The sequence below is a fragment of the Micropterus dolomieu genome, linkage group LG17 (genome assembly GCF_021292245.1).
Source record: "Micropterus dolomieu isolate WLL.071019.BEF.003 ecotype Adirondacks linkage group LG17, ASM2129224v1, whole genome shotgun sequence".
Classification (NCBI taxonomy): domain Eukaryota; kingdom Metazoa; phylum Chordata; class Actinopteri; order Centrarchiformes; family Centrarchidae; genus Micropterus; species Micropterus dolomieu.
Genome location: NC_060166.1, coordinates 34,677,550 through 34,692,159, shown reverse-complemented (window position 1 = coordinate 34,692,159; position 14,610 = coordinate 34,677,550). Strand labels below are relative to the sequence as shown.

The window sequence follows — 14,610 nt, the reverse complement described above, 5'->3', positions numbered from 1 at the left end:
AATGACGTCTCCTCCACCACACCCTTTACTGAAAAGAGTGATAAACTTGTCCCTAAACAAAACTAACAGAAGAGCCAGAGAGAAATGTCAATCAAGCCCACACAGTCCTGAGAAAAGGCATAAACTGACAACACATGTAAAAAAAAACACCTGTGTGTGCAGGGCAGAGGTAGACATAGTATTGCCCAGGAACTATATAGTACTTACGTACAAATTTGTGGTACCTGTTCTTTACTTGAGTGTTTACAGCTTCTAACAGTAATAACTTTACAAATTAAGGTTTTTTACAATTCAAAATAGTTCAAATTGAGCTCCACTTCAACAACTACAGCAGTAAAATCCTGCTTTTACATGAATGCATGAGGAATAATAATCTCATGATATAAGTATGATAGTATAACAGTCACAAGGGACAGTTTTCTGCATTGAGTACTTTTAACTACTTTTAATACTGTACATTTTCCTGATTATACTAACATACTTATACTTAAGAGTACTTTTACTGTATGGTATTAATACCTTTACTTAAGTAAAGGATCTGAAAACGTTTCACAGTTCACAGGATTTTTGCCAAGCAGGTTTTACACATACAAGGACTTTGCTTTGGTGGTTTGGAGCTTAACAATAAAGAAAATAAAAGTTGAAAGTTAAAGACAGAGCAAGAGCTGCAGGTAAGAAAATCATAAAACATGAAATTGACAGTAAGATATGAAAAGATAAAAGAATAATTAAGGATATGTACAATGTGGCTGTGGTTTAAATGGCTGTTAGTGCAGGGATGTGCAAACTGTTTACTGGGGTCGGCAGTTGTTGAAGGCCCCAGGCCCCTGCTGGGGTGGGGGTGTTGGAGCTGGTTCATGGCGTCACGGGGGGATGGTGTGAGGAATGTCTCATTGTCTTTCAAAGTGACTGCAGAATTCATTCAGTTTGTTGGTGAGGCTAAAGTCGTTGGAGTCGGGGGTTTGTAGTTTGTGTGATCTGTTTTAATGCCCTCCAGACAAGAAGCAGAGTCGCTAAACTGGTGTTGTAGCCTCTCTTCTCTCACCGCCTCGCTAAACTTTGACTACCTAAACATGGCCATATATCCACTTCTAAACCCTTCTTCCTTTTCCAACCTAAGCTGTCTGAGTTTAGCAGTAAACACGGCTCCATAAGCACAATCCACTAATGTAACTTAATCATTCATTTGCAGTTTGGTACTTTATTAATACTTCTGTACTTTTACTCAAGTAGACTTTTACTTGTAACATAGTATTTATTTAGCCTTTATTCAAGTAAAGGATGTAAGTACTTCCTCCATCGCTGCTATTTGGTTAATATACTGCAAAGATTGATTCTTTCTGCTGTTCATCACACCACAAACGAAGTGTTTAAAATGAAGTAGCCTAGCTTTTTGTAGCTCCGGACTAAAGCATCTGAGACATTATTGAGGTTTTGTTTAAAATTGTCTCATTCTGTCTGTTTTGTTTATAGCGTGTATATATGTGTTCTCTATACTGTAGCCTGTGTTTGATTTTATTACTGTATTATTGTGTTATTGTATTATTGAATAAGTAAGCACATCGTGAGTATTGTGCAATCCAGAGTCATATTCCTAGTGCCTGGCAATAAAGCTGATTCTGAAAATAAATAATTTTAGCTTTGCGAAGAATAAGCTAGTTTATTCATTACACTGCCATTTAAAATCCCTATTCAGTTTAAGAATTTTACAATTATTACTTTATGTGTTATCATTATTTTGTCATTGGTTAACTTCTTTTCTCTTTTTGGGTGTATTTAAATTTTTTAAATTTGTTAAAATCATCTGCTTGTTTCTTTACTTGTTATCAAGTTGCATGTTCTGTTATTACGTTTATTACTATTATCATTTGTTATTGACCGACATGCTTGCTTTTGATCACTGTGGTCAAGTAAAAAGTAAACTGAATCTATCAAGTTGTACTGTTGCTATATTTATTTTCAGTTGAGTGTGCTTCTTATAGCATATTGTATATGTCCATAGCCCCCAGTTATTGAAAGATAGTGTGGTATGAACAATTGATTCGTCTATCAACAGTAATTTATCAGCAACAGCAATGACAGCTGATCAGCTGTTTAAGTCATGGGTTGCAGGACTACCTGTTTCTTTTCTCAGTTTGCCTAAATTTAACAAATTACTATTATTTTTGACATTTAATAGTATAGTTTTGTTTAATCACTAATTAATGATAATAATATTAACTGGTCGCAGCTTTAATCACATTAGGTTAAACTTTATCTTCTTGGTGAAAGTCGGGCTAACAGATCGCAAATGTTGCAAAAGCCCAACAGAGCTTTTATTTTTGAATCCGGTTCCGGTGTTACTGACTGTCTCCTGTCTCTGACTTGATGCTGTTTTCTCTGCCGAAAGAATCCTTTTCTTCCTCCACGGGTGCAGATAAGTAGTGAATCTGAGTATATTTGTGTGTAGCGCCCTCTATCGACCACCAGATAGGGATAAAAAGATGTTTTTGATAGATGAATGATTTAAATATTTAAAATCAGTCTCTCTTTTAAGCTGTTTCCCTGCAGGAGCCCCTGAAATAATAGGCCTTTTTAGACCAAAACTACCCATTATAGACCAATAAAAATTAATCAATAATACCAATGTGAGCAAAACATATCAGTCCATCACACAGGACACACGATTGTTTCAGGTTTAACGTTTTAATAACAGATCTCCATATACAAACCGGATACAGTGACGTCATTCTGCCGTTATAACTTCCACCAGAACAGGCATTAAGTGTGTGAAAGCGTGTGTGATGCTGCATGTGTGTGTGGGTCGGTGCATGTGGTAACTGTATGGTGATAAGAGAGAATGCATATTGTACACATACACACAAACATATGCACACACACACACACACACACACAGAAATAAGAAATGAAAAAACAACCCTTAAAACAAACGGCCATTCTCAAATAAAAATGAACATATAAAATGATTTTGTTCTCTTGGTTGTGAATGTTTGTTTCTGTGCAGAATGAGGCGTTGAGAGGAAAACGTAGTCTGAGCTTTGGCATCCTAAAGAATTTTTTAAACTTTGCTGGCTCAGGTATTTGTCATATTTGACTCAACACTGTTTGTGTTTGTAGTTTCTGCTCACAAACAGTCTGGACGCAGCGATTTGTAGATGTGAGAGGAGAGTTACTGAATTTAGTCAGGTGGAGCTCCAGCTGCTCCTGTGATCACAGCTTTTTGTTCAGTTCCCTGCTAATTAGTCTGTGAGTAGACTTATTCCTAATGCCTCTACAGCAAAAAACTAAAACTATCCTCTTCCATCTGTCTAATATTTACTCTGTTCACTCTGCCTCAGCAGTCAGAAGTAAAAGAAGAAATGCATCTTTGCTCCAACGTCAAATGAGTTTACAAAACCTAACAAAATCTTGTAGCCATAAAAACAGAAAATTAACATAAATCCTTGGATGACACATTTATAGCACAAACCCCTCTGAATCTTCTATTTGTTTGAAATACTGAGCGTTCAAGTAAGTGTGACCTAGAAACATACAAGCAAAACACAGCCAGTTATACCGACTGATCGCTTCTATTTCAGCCCTTCAGTTCAGGAGCAGGATCATTCTTTTTATATCTCGTTTGTTTTTCTAGTGCCTGAGAACATTTGTATAGCACTCGCAACTTCACCAAGTAAATAACATGTTAAAAATATTTCAGTCAAGTATTTGTTTTCTCAGTTAGTTGGCACCTGTTTTTCACCCAAGTTCAACACACCCAAATGTTTACATCTCTTAGAAAGAAGCCTAAAATGTAAAAAGTATGCACCGAGTTTGGAAGGTTTTGCATTCTGTATGCATACTAATATACTGGCTTTAATTCAGTCAGGAACACATTTGCATTCACACACAACAATTGTGGACAAACGCATCAACGGCCACTTGTAGATGTGGCCTGAGGGGTTACTTCAGGGTGCATTCACACCTTAGTGGCGTCCACTGATGAGAATGGATTTCAAGTGGGTTAGTGGGTGTGAACAGTGTCTGTGAGATAACAAGTTAAATATCAGACAGCTGCACCAAAACATCTGACTATAAAACTCTTAGATTAAACTGCACAACCTGTTTAGAGAAATTCAAAGTTTTAAACAATATGTTAATACTTATGTTTTTTGGTGAAGGGCAATCTATGGTTTAGATCATTTTCATTTTGTGAATTATTCCTTTAACATCTGAAGAGAGCAGATCCAATATGCTCTGCTATTTATAGGATGTATTATCAGAAAAGTAACTCTATAACTGACACAAAAGAAAGCACAAAGACTGATAAAAAAAAACTGCCGGTACGTTGCACTGTGAGCGTTCATACATGTAAGACAGAAGTCAGTTGTTTGTTATGGCCCAAAATAAGAAGCATGTTAAAAGTAACAGAAAACAAAAAAAAAGATCCTGTTCAGAAACACCTCAGTAGCCCTTTCTCTCTGGTTGATGGTTTAGACATAGACAGAAATGGTTTGGTGTGTTGATTATCAGCGAGGCGTAGGGTTGAGTTTGGAGAACTAGTTCTGAACTCAAACCAGTTCCAGATTTATAACAACTAATTAGTCATTCATTTTCAATTCCACTTATCGATTCCTGAAATCCACATTAGGTCTATTTTCATGCAGGAGGAAGACTGGTTCCAGAATATATTTTTTTTCTGTCGCTTGTTTCTTTTTCAGGGATTCAAATTGATCTGGTGCTGTGCTCATTAATGGCTGATTCCCTGTTTGGAATAACAGCTGAGCCAATCAGAGGGTGGGAAGTAGGAGGGATCTAAAATGAGTCTATAGTCATGCTAACAGCTCTGTGAGACTATTTAGATGCCGCTGGTTTTGCAGGTCATAAACCAAATACTGATAATTCTGACCAGATGAAATCAGGGGATCACTATAGTCAGTAAATCCATCCTCTGGTACCTTATTGTATTGGTACAGATGTCTGAAACATTAACCTCCTGACAAACCGCCACTGCAGCTTCTGTGTCGAAAGAGCAAACTAACAAACCCTGCCAAACAGAAGTCAGCTGACGTCAGGCTATGAAGTTTATCTAATATGATTAAGCGTTTCATGCAGCATGGTATGACAATGCAGTTTTTAATGTCCACTGTCATTTTTTGCAATGCATAAAATTCAGCTAATCTTTGCACATCCAACTCCAGTAAAGACAAATGTGCGCATGTCAAGAGAGGGAGAATTTATATTTTTACTTTATCTTCCCCTTTAACTAAAACTAATGATAAAATGAATGTGGTCGTTTTTATGGAAGGAAGCCCAAAACTGCTAAAAACATGGTAAATAAAATAGGTTTTTACTTGGAACATTTTTTGGTTTCTTTTCTTATTCTAACAGTATGTTCAGAATCTGAGCAAAGATTCAATAAGCACCAAAATCGATAAGCAGAATCAAAATGATGTACACCTATTATATCCTCTGTACTAAATATATCCAGTGAACGGTTATTTGAGCTGTTTCTGCACAGAGGTCAGATCAAACAAGACAACAACACCTTCTGTCATTCATGGCAGCTCAGGATGGACTGTGGATTTATTGTATGTGCAAATTCTTGCAAGAGGCAATTCAGGTGCAACAGGAATGGAGTCCAAGACACAGTATATATGATGCTACACCATAAGGGGATTGTGTGTGTGTGTGTGTGTGTGTGTGAGCTGTTTTATGTTTGGAATGTGCAAGTGTGTGTGTGTGTGTGTTTGTTTGTGAGCAAGTTATTCATTAATATGTGGTTTGTTCACACATGATGTTCAGCAGAATTGGTATTATTTGGACCTACTAACTGACATGTACAGCTAGCAGCCAGTCCGAAGATTTCTCTCTGTGCTCGAGTCGGGTCGGTTTCTCTAAAAAGTCCCACTAGACCCAAAATGCGTCCGCCTCATTCGACGGATTAACCCCAGCTCGCTTTCAGGGACAAACTGGAGAAACTCTATCACACAAAATAAAAACACATTGACATCTTCATGTTCCCTAAAACAGCAGACATTCAATTTTTAAATGCGGTTGCTATGTACAATAGAAGGATCTCTTCATATATTAATATTCTTCATTTATCCTTTTTTTTCTTCGCCTCCTTGCTGTCAGGTCATTCTGTCCTTTTTGTATTTATAGAGTATTTTCAGTATTTACATTATAAATTACTACACAGTCTTGTGATAAAATAAATAACTTAAATACAATGGCCGTGGCTTTTGCAGTGTCTTTTGCATGAAAGGGAAATTGGAGGGATCGGACAAAGGAGGGACCGAAGGACGAATGAAGACTGAGCCTGGTCTGCTGTTTGCTCCTTGTTGCAGATTTCTGTTTGTTTGTTGCAGTTTTCCTGCAGAACAACACTCAGGGATGAAGTGAAGGCAGAAGCACTGGGAATACATTTTTATTCCCACAGTGGCACGAGGTGGGAAACCCTCTCTGAAGACTGCCCTACTGCTGACCATCATTACAACACGTTTACCATTTCAGATTTCTTAATACAAATGTAAAGGAAAAAGTTCTGCATCTTAAATCTAAAGTTCATGTCACGTGTTTCTGGTCATTAAAACCATTAAACTGACTGGTGAAACTAACCTAACCGGGTTAAACGGGCTGTGGACAAACTCTAGTTTTTAAAGTGGATGACTGCTAACAAACACCCTACATTTTTATTTGGCTGTCCTCTACGCATCTGAAAAGGCTTTCCACCAGATGTTAGAACATGAATGTAGGGATTTTCTCCCATTTAGCCACAAGAGCATTAGTGAGACTGGACACTGACATTGAGTGATAAAAACCTGGCTTGCAGAAAACATTTCAGTTCATCCCAAAGGTGTTGGATGTGGTGAAGGTCAGGAATCTGTGCAGGCCAATTAAGTTCTTCCACCCCAAAATGGGAGAACCATTAGGTTGAAATTGGGTTGCTTCCCCAAACTGCTAAGTAGGAAAAACACAAAAAAATCATTGTATACCATAGTATTAAAACTTCTCTTAACTGGAACTAAGGGGCATCACCCAAGATTGCCGACTTTGTAACTTTAAGTCTATCCCAAGACTTCTTAAATCTGTTTAAGTTATTTTAGTTTCATAGCTCATGTAACAATCATTCAGCAAGTGTTTCCCACCCAAATGCCCGCCATGAGAGTAAAATCAGTAGGGAACAGGGTTTGGGTCATGGCAAGTACAGAGGGCTATATTGAGGCTATAATACTGCAGTGGTGGGTAGGGTACGGTCTCTGGTTGCTGGCCCCTAATTTGACATTTTTGAAGATAGATGGAGAGGGAGACGACACAGATTGAGGGAGGAAATAGAGGGAGGGATGAGTGCAAAGCTTCTCCTCCAGCTATACCACTGTTCCACTCGGAGAGTTCCCGTTCTGTGCAGTCAAGTTCTGAACAGAGAGAAAAAACATAAAGGAAGGTTAGACACCAGACCAAGGAAATCTATACTCCACATTAAAGTGCAGGAAGATAAAAAGCCATTGGTGCTCAGAAGAGGAGAGATGAAATAATCTCCAACTGTTGAGTCATATCTTCAGCTTTTGAAGAGGTGCAGCGTGAAATATCCCCCTGGTGACAAATCTGCTCAAAACAGATCACTGACCTGTGAGGGAAAAAATAACTTGTTTGCAGACTATCATTGAAAGTTTTACTGAAAAAAAAAAAAACAGCATCATACTAACAACATGTAAGCTAATAGCCAATTATCATTTCACTCTGAATGTCCTGAAATACGTAAAACCACACTGGAGAAAAGTGGAGTGACTGAATTTCAGGGGTGAAATTCATTTATCTTAAGGAACTAAATTTGACTTAAAGGAGAAATCTACAATGAAAAAAGTTTTTTAGGAAAAATAATACATGTAACATTTACATATATATATTTATATTACAGGACATACAGCAGCTTTAGTCTCTTCATCTTGTTTCCAAACATCATTTGGTTCCAGCTTTTAAATTGTGAGAACATGTTGCTTTAACTAATTTGGACTGTTGGGCAGAGGCGTTGTTGAAACATTAGGGGCCCAGCAACTTATTTCAGGGGAAAATAAATAAAACATGTGACAGTGTGTTTTACCAAAAGGTTCCAGTCAGGTGTGTAGGTTGGCCTCTAAATCTCATCTTGTGTATCATGTGTAGGGGGAAATTACACAAAACACTTTCAAATACTGGGGAGATTTTTTTGCTTAAAAGTAAAAGTGATGCTGACTGAATAGACACATTTTCCCCCTGTAGGATGAAGGAGTTATTGATCGTGTGTTACGACCCCGGCTCTCAGGCCGCAACAAAGAAGGAGGATGCAACTCAGGTTGAACGATACAGATACATAAATTTATTAAAATAACACAAATCAAAGGAACAGTGTGGCAGAGCGGTGTGGAAGGCAAAAGCACCGACACAGCACACAGGTCCAACACCAAGAGCTCTTGGGGCCGTCACACGTGTAAATAATAATATTAAAATAATAACAATAATCATAAAAAAATATAACTGATTATAAGCAACCAACCTCGCTGCAGGCGAGGGAGGAATTTAATGACCAGTTGCTAACTGGACATTTCTGCTTGCTATTGAAAGTAAACTATAGTAACTTGGTAGCTACCTAAATAGGAATTTGTCTTATTTTTGATGATTTACAAATCTACGGTGGCGATGTGGCAGTGGATCAGCCACATGCCTTTGGTGTGACAGCCCCGGGTTCGGTTCCTACTGCAACACATCCACCAATGTTTCCCTGAATAAGACACTTGGTGAAATATATTATTTCTCTATATCTAAAAAGATCTCAATAGATAGAGCGATTGTAAGCAGATGGATAAAAGCGTCAGCTTAAAATATATAAATGTATAATAATATGTAAAGGTGCGCCTTGGAAATACTGGTTTTCATTAATGGTGTGTCTTGTAACTAACATGTTAGAGAGCCACTGAGCTAGACTATCTATCTAGCTAATAAGCCCTTTTCTTCAACAACCTGAACTTCCTGACTCATCTGCTGCTACAGCAACAGGAAATAACTCTCACTCCACTTCCTCCAGCCTCGCCGCCTTAATCATTTTTCTTTTTAAAAAAGCTTCTCATATCAATGGCCTTCAAGTCTTGCCTTAGTGCATTAGCTAGCTACCACTAGATACCGACAAGGACAACCCCTGTAACCGGTACACGCTCTCTCTCTGTCTTTCTTGCTGACACAAAATGCTTTAATTATGACACTCAGAGGACCCAAAATGTATTTATGTTTTAGATCAAATATCACATTATTTGCCAGGGATTTACTGAATTGGAATGATAGATGAATAGATCTTTTTATTATTCTAATTTTTGTATAAAAAAAAAACAAAAACAATTTGAGATCCAAGGCTATTCATAAAACATACGGGGCTGTAGCCTTGGACACCCAGACATAATGATGCCACTGCAGTAGGGTGACCACAGATGTCAACTTCGGCTCTGAGGACTTGTGATCGGCATTTTTTCCCTATTTACTGACACTTAAATTAATAAATAATACTAACTGAAAATAATGATAATAACACGACAATAGAGAAAATTATATTTAGTTATAGCCAATGTATTTCATAATCCAATGTTTTTCTAATTGAAGAGTTCATTGAAAACATACCGCCTTCCCCGGCCGTGCCCAGGTGCAGATGAGACCCTCCTGGCAGGCTGTGATGATGCAGTCGTCCATGAACACCAAGACGGTCAGCCTCTCATGTGCAATCTTCTTGCACACCAGCGGTTCCAGCAGCGGCACCTCATGCATGCGTGGGCACAGCGTGGTGCCCAGGACCTTGGCAGCGTCCAGCCGGTTGCTTCTCGGCGCTACGTTAATCTTATCGTTGCTTTTGCTGATGTTGCCAAGGCTGTGGTACCTCTTGTGCTCCTTCTCCACCCCACCGCTGCAACCGGACTTGTCTGACTTGCGCTCCTGGAGTGACAGCGTAGCAAAACGGCCAATGCTGAATGGGGTGATGTTTGCTCCGCTGCTGCTCCCTCCGCCTCCTCCAACTCCCCCGCCGCCTTCCGAGGCGCCCTGGCCCTTGGAGACATTTGCCACGGCGGGGTGGGGCAGAGAATTGGAGCGAGAAAGGGAGCGAGGAAGCGGTAAGGGGAGCGTTGGTGGGTTGGAGGTGCCGGTGTTAGTGTTCGGAGGGTGATGGTGACCCTCAACCCCTCCACTTCCTCCCACACCTGAGGTGCTGTTGACCACACCGCTGCCAGAGTTGGACAGCGAGGGTCCAAAAGTGTTAGTAAAGGCGCGGGACAGTGGCAGACGTGGGTATAAAACGTCATCCGTCAAGTCCCACAGACAAAACTGAGTGTCCTGCCCCACTGAGCCAAACCGGTATGTGACCGACGCCGAACCACCACCTTTAGAGCTGTGCCGAGAAAGACGCGACAAGGTGCTGCTCGTTCGAACCCGACCAAAGTGCATGGAGTTATTTAGTGCCCCCTGGTGGAGGTCTTCCTCACTGCCGCTAAGCTCCATAGGCTCCTCATCTTCCAGAGAAGTCGTGAAGGGGTCAAATGCCACCACATTGACCCAGGACTTGTGGCCGTGACCTCTTGCTACCACACGGCTTTCTGCAAATGACCAGACGGTAACCAGGTCATCCTCTCCGCCTGTGGCGAGATATTTCCCATCGGGGCTCCATGACACACACAGCAGTCCACCGAAGTAGCTCTTCATCACCCCCTGCAGCTCCATCGAGTCAAAGTGGAAGACACGCAGGCAGCCGTCCTGGCCCACGCACGCCACATGCACACCATCCGGAGAGAAAGCGAACTCGTTGAGGCCTCCCTCACCCACGGCCCATCGTAACAACGGGTTGCGTGGTGTCTTAGTTTTACAGGCGTAGACAGCAAAGCCTTCGCCCTGACGCAGGAGAGAGTACTGTGGGGCCGTGGTGCCACATGGGTGCTCCACGTTGTAGAGGTAAAGGTGGCCGCTGGCATGGGAGGCAAGGAACAGGTTCTCCGACTTGGGAAGCCATTTTAGACACGTCACCTTGGATTTGTCTATCAACCTCTGGAAAACAGGAAGAATGTGGATGGAGGAAAAGTGAGGAAGTGGAAGGAAGGAGAAGGACAGGGAAGGAAAGAAGGAAGACCGGATGGAAATAATTGAGGAATAGATGAGAAAGAGTAACATAAGGATATTACCGATGCTATGCTTTTAGATTTAGTGCTTTTATGTGGGCACTGTGTAGTCTTCTCATTGCTAGCAAAATGTGTGATCTAAAAACACTAAATACAATTTGTTAAAGAATGGGAAGGGTCTGAATCAAGAGACAGGCTACAGCAGAGACAGTGAGAAGACAGACTGAAACCAACAGAAAGATAGAACTAGGGGGTGGAAGATGAAGAAAGAAAAAGATTTAGAGAAGTAAATCCCAGGGAGGGGAAAAGAGTCAGTCTGCATGCAGTAGTGCACACATGCATCCCCAATCTCCTAAATTTAATTGGGAATCCCATTAAAGAGAATCCCATTAAAGAGAAAGAGGCAGTCCAGGAGGTGCAGTAAAAGAATGTGAAAACGAAAAAGCATAGCGTTAGAGGGACAACTCTGAAGACGAATTTCGAGGCTACATCACAACATCCAAACTGGGGCAAAAACAAATCAATACAAGAATGACTAATTACTTCTGAAGTATTGTCGCTGGCTTTAATCACAAGAACACAAAGAGCTGCTACTTTCCCAAACACAGAGGAAAACAAATATGCGCAGACATACGCAGGTAAATATAATACCTCCTCATTGAAGAGTTTACTGGTTTCCTTCTTGATTGGGTCGAGATACTGGACCTGTCCAGCTGAGAATCCTACGATGAGAGCCACGCTCTCTGCTGTGGCGGAGTACTGGTTGAAGTCGTGACATGTCGGCTGAGTCCCCTTGTAGATTCTCTTGTCTATTGGCTTACTGAGGTCTACAGCCTGCAGACAGACAGATCGGAGAAAGAGAACCATGATGCACAAGCAAAACAACAGCTCAGAAGAGTGAAGGGATTTTCATTGTTTCATTTCTGGGCCCTTTTATAATTTGGTGATGTTTTTCTTATTTTGACAAATGATCGTCAAACGTTGATGACAAAAAGTCACAATGAGATATTTCACTGCAGCTACAGCAGTTTGATAGAAAAGACAGTTTTCATCTGTCCAAAAGATCGATAGTAAACATCAGGTTTTTGTGTCCGAATGAAGGGCTGCTGTGTGTGCTGATTCAACACAAGGAGAAATCCATCAAGTAAGATTCAAGAGTGGCCACAAAAGACCAGAATGCAACATGGCTGCAGGAGTATTTGTAGACTGGAAACGCTCTCACATATTATTGGACTGCCCACTGACAGAGCATCAGAAGTGCGTTGTTGTGAAGTTTTAAATATACATGACTTGGCTACTTGAAGGAAGACACAATTAACCATGACAACTTGGGGTTCAGTATCTTAATGAACGATCCGCTCTACCAGCCACAGCTGGCCTGATTACTACTACTACTAATACTAATAATAATAATAATATGAGGTTTCAGCAGTCTGTTAGCCGACTCAAATGGGTATCTTTTAAAGTTACACTCTCCTTAGTATAAATTTACGTTACTAGCCCCAGCCTGTCCCAGCTCTGTTTATGTAAACAAAAAGAGGCAATTTCAGCAGCTTTAGATAAACCTGGAATGCATTTCTGCACAAAAAGAAGACTAGACTTTGTTCCCCATCTCTCTCATTGGAAGCACGTTAAGAAGGCAGGTCTAAACAGCAGGATGGATTACTGCAAGCTGAAACTTTTTAATGGACACTGGAGTTTAGTTTTAAGACAGACTAGTAAAAATGATAACCTATTCTTTAAATACATGCGTGGTTTGCAGTCAGTGTGAAGGCGTTCCTCTCTTCTATGATTTTTTCAGGGACACTTTGAGAGATGAAAGCATTCTGGGAAATGCAGAAACCACGAGTCAATGATCTACATACATACATAGGTGTCATGAAGACCCACCTTCCTGGCAAACTAACTACATTTATCGTACTTGTGGAGTAATTTGTTATGACACGGAAAAGAGAAAATGATAAATCTAAAAAAGGTGTAACTTACGGTGTGCAATGAAAGAGAAGCTTTGACATTTAAAAAACCTAGTCCTTCCAACATTTTCCCTCATTGATCTGAGTCAGGTTAGAAGAGGAGAAGCTTTTTATGTTTGTCCTCCAGTTCCTCCTAAATGGGTTATTAGCATTCCTCATTAAGAAGCAAGTGGTGCAGCTAACTGCAAGCAATTTCAGCTCTCTTCCTTGGCAAATGCTAGCAATGCTAAAAACAAGCTCAGTAAGGAGAAACTAGAGGACGAATACAGACTCTTTCCTTCAAGAAAAAAAAACTGATTCTACATATCAGATTTCTGTCATGTGGACTTTTGATAGAGATTTTTGTAAGTGAATAGATTAAAAGCATTGGCAATAGTATGGTTATGTGATGTTTACACTGAATTCTGACTCTTAATATCAATAATCTAGGCTACTTCATGGGGGGAAAAGCAGACCTCGCGGTCTGTAATGCAGTGTGAGTGACATAAAGGGTGTTTGTAAACCATCTGCTTTGAACTGATTCACCTTGCACCGTCCCTCCTTCAGCATGAGTACGTTTACAGCAGCTCCAAACTAACAAAGATTCAAATGAAGATTCAAAATGTAGTATAGAGAGAAGAAACAACTTTAGTTCACATGGTTCACCCGTAAAACGGCAGTGAAGGGTGCTGTGAGAGCCTTCCTGGCTGTTTCCTGCTTGTATAGTAACACTGTTGCCCTCCTGTAGCGTTCACTGACACTGTGCAGCCGTCTGGATGATGCACCATTCACTCTCTACTCAGCCACTCCATTTTGCACTGCACAACAAGTAGCAATGCAACGTGTGCATGTTCGCAGATCTGTGCAGCACTAGCAGCCACAGAGGTTTAGTTTAAAAACATGAGGAAATACCAGCGAACAGCATCAAATTAGCAGTTTAGGCTAACATGCTAGGCTAAGGCTGACCATCCAATATGTCATTCTGGCCAAGAGCGGAGGGAAGAACTGGCTCACCTTCTTTATGTTGGTGTACGTGTAAAAATACAGCTCCCTGCCGATGTTGAAGCACACCCGCTCCGACTCCTCGCTCGGGTCTTCTGGCTGCAGTTTGACCATAGAGACCCGGACCGGCGGTAAGAAACCCGCCGGAGAGGAGTTGGCTGCGGCATTGGAAGACGAGGAGGCGGCGGCAGCCCCGGGCCCCTGCAGCAGACCGACCCCTCCGCCGGGTATCGGACCGGGTCCAGCCCCTGGGCCCAGCGTGGCTCCGGCAGACGGACCCCGCGGCAGCCCGCCCCGCTGCTGCGAGTCCGAGAGGGTGAGCAGCTTGTAGAAGCCCTCTCTGGTCCGGAACTGGGATTTAATCTCATTGATATCCTTCAGAGCGCCGCCATCTCCGGCCATTTTTAGTACAAACAAGCCGCACAGGAAACTGAAATTTTGACCTGGAAATAATAAAGCTACAATAAAAAAGTACTAGAATAGAAATGGGAGAGGCGAAGGCGAGCAGCAGCAGCCGAGCTCCGCTAGGCCGACCAGCACACCCGGTCTGC

The 14,610-nt window shown here is 41.1% G+C and overlaps 1 protein-coding gene across 3 annotated transcripts in view; it reads right to left on the bottom strand.

Moving 5' to 3' along the window:
* Positions 1-2,669: 2,669 nt before the first annotated feature.
* Positions 2,670-14,610, bottom strand: part of zmp:0000000529 (WD repeat-containing protein 20) — a 12,957-nt gene continuing 1,016 nt past the window's right edge. The window contains exons 2-5 of one of the 3 annotated variants that reach the window (XM_046072977.1): positions 14,072-14,252; positions 11,757-11,939; positions 9,625-11,034; positions 2,670-7,394 (exon numbers count right to left, since the gene is read on the bottom strand). In XM_046072977.1, the coding sequence (XP_045928933.1) occupies positions 7,347-7,394; positions 9,625-11,034; positions 11,757-11,939; positions 14,072-14,252 (1,822 nt within the window). In that variant the 3' untranslated portion in view covers positions 2,670-7,346. Of the gene's footprint in view, positions 7,395-9,624; positions 11,035-11,756; positions 11,940-14,071; positions 14,593-14,610 lie in introns of those variants that run through there. The other 2 variants (XM_046072975.1, XM_046072976.1) reach the window with 2 other exon arrangements.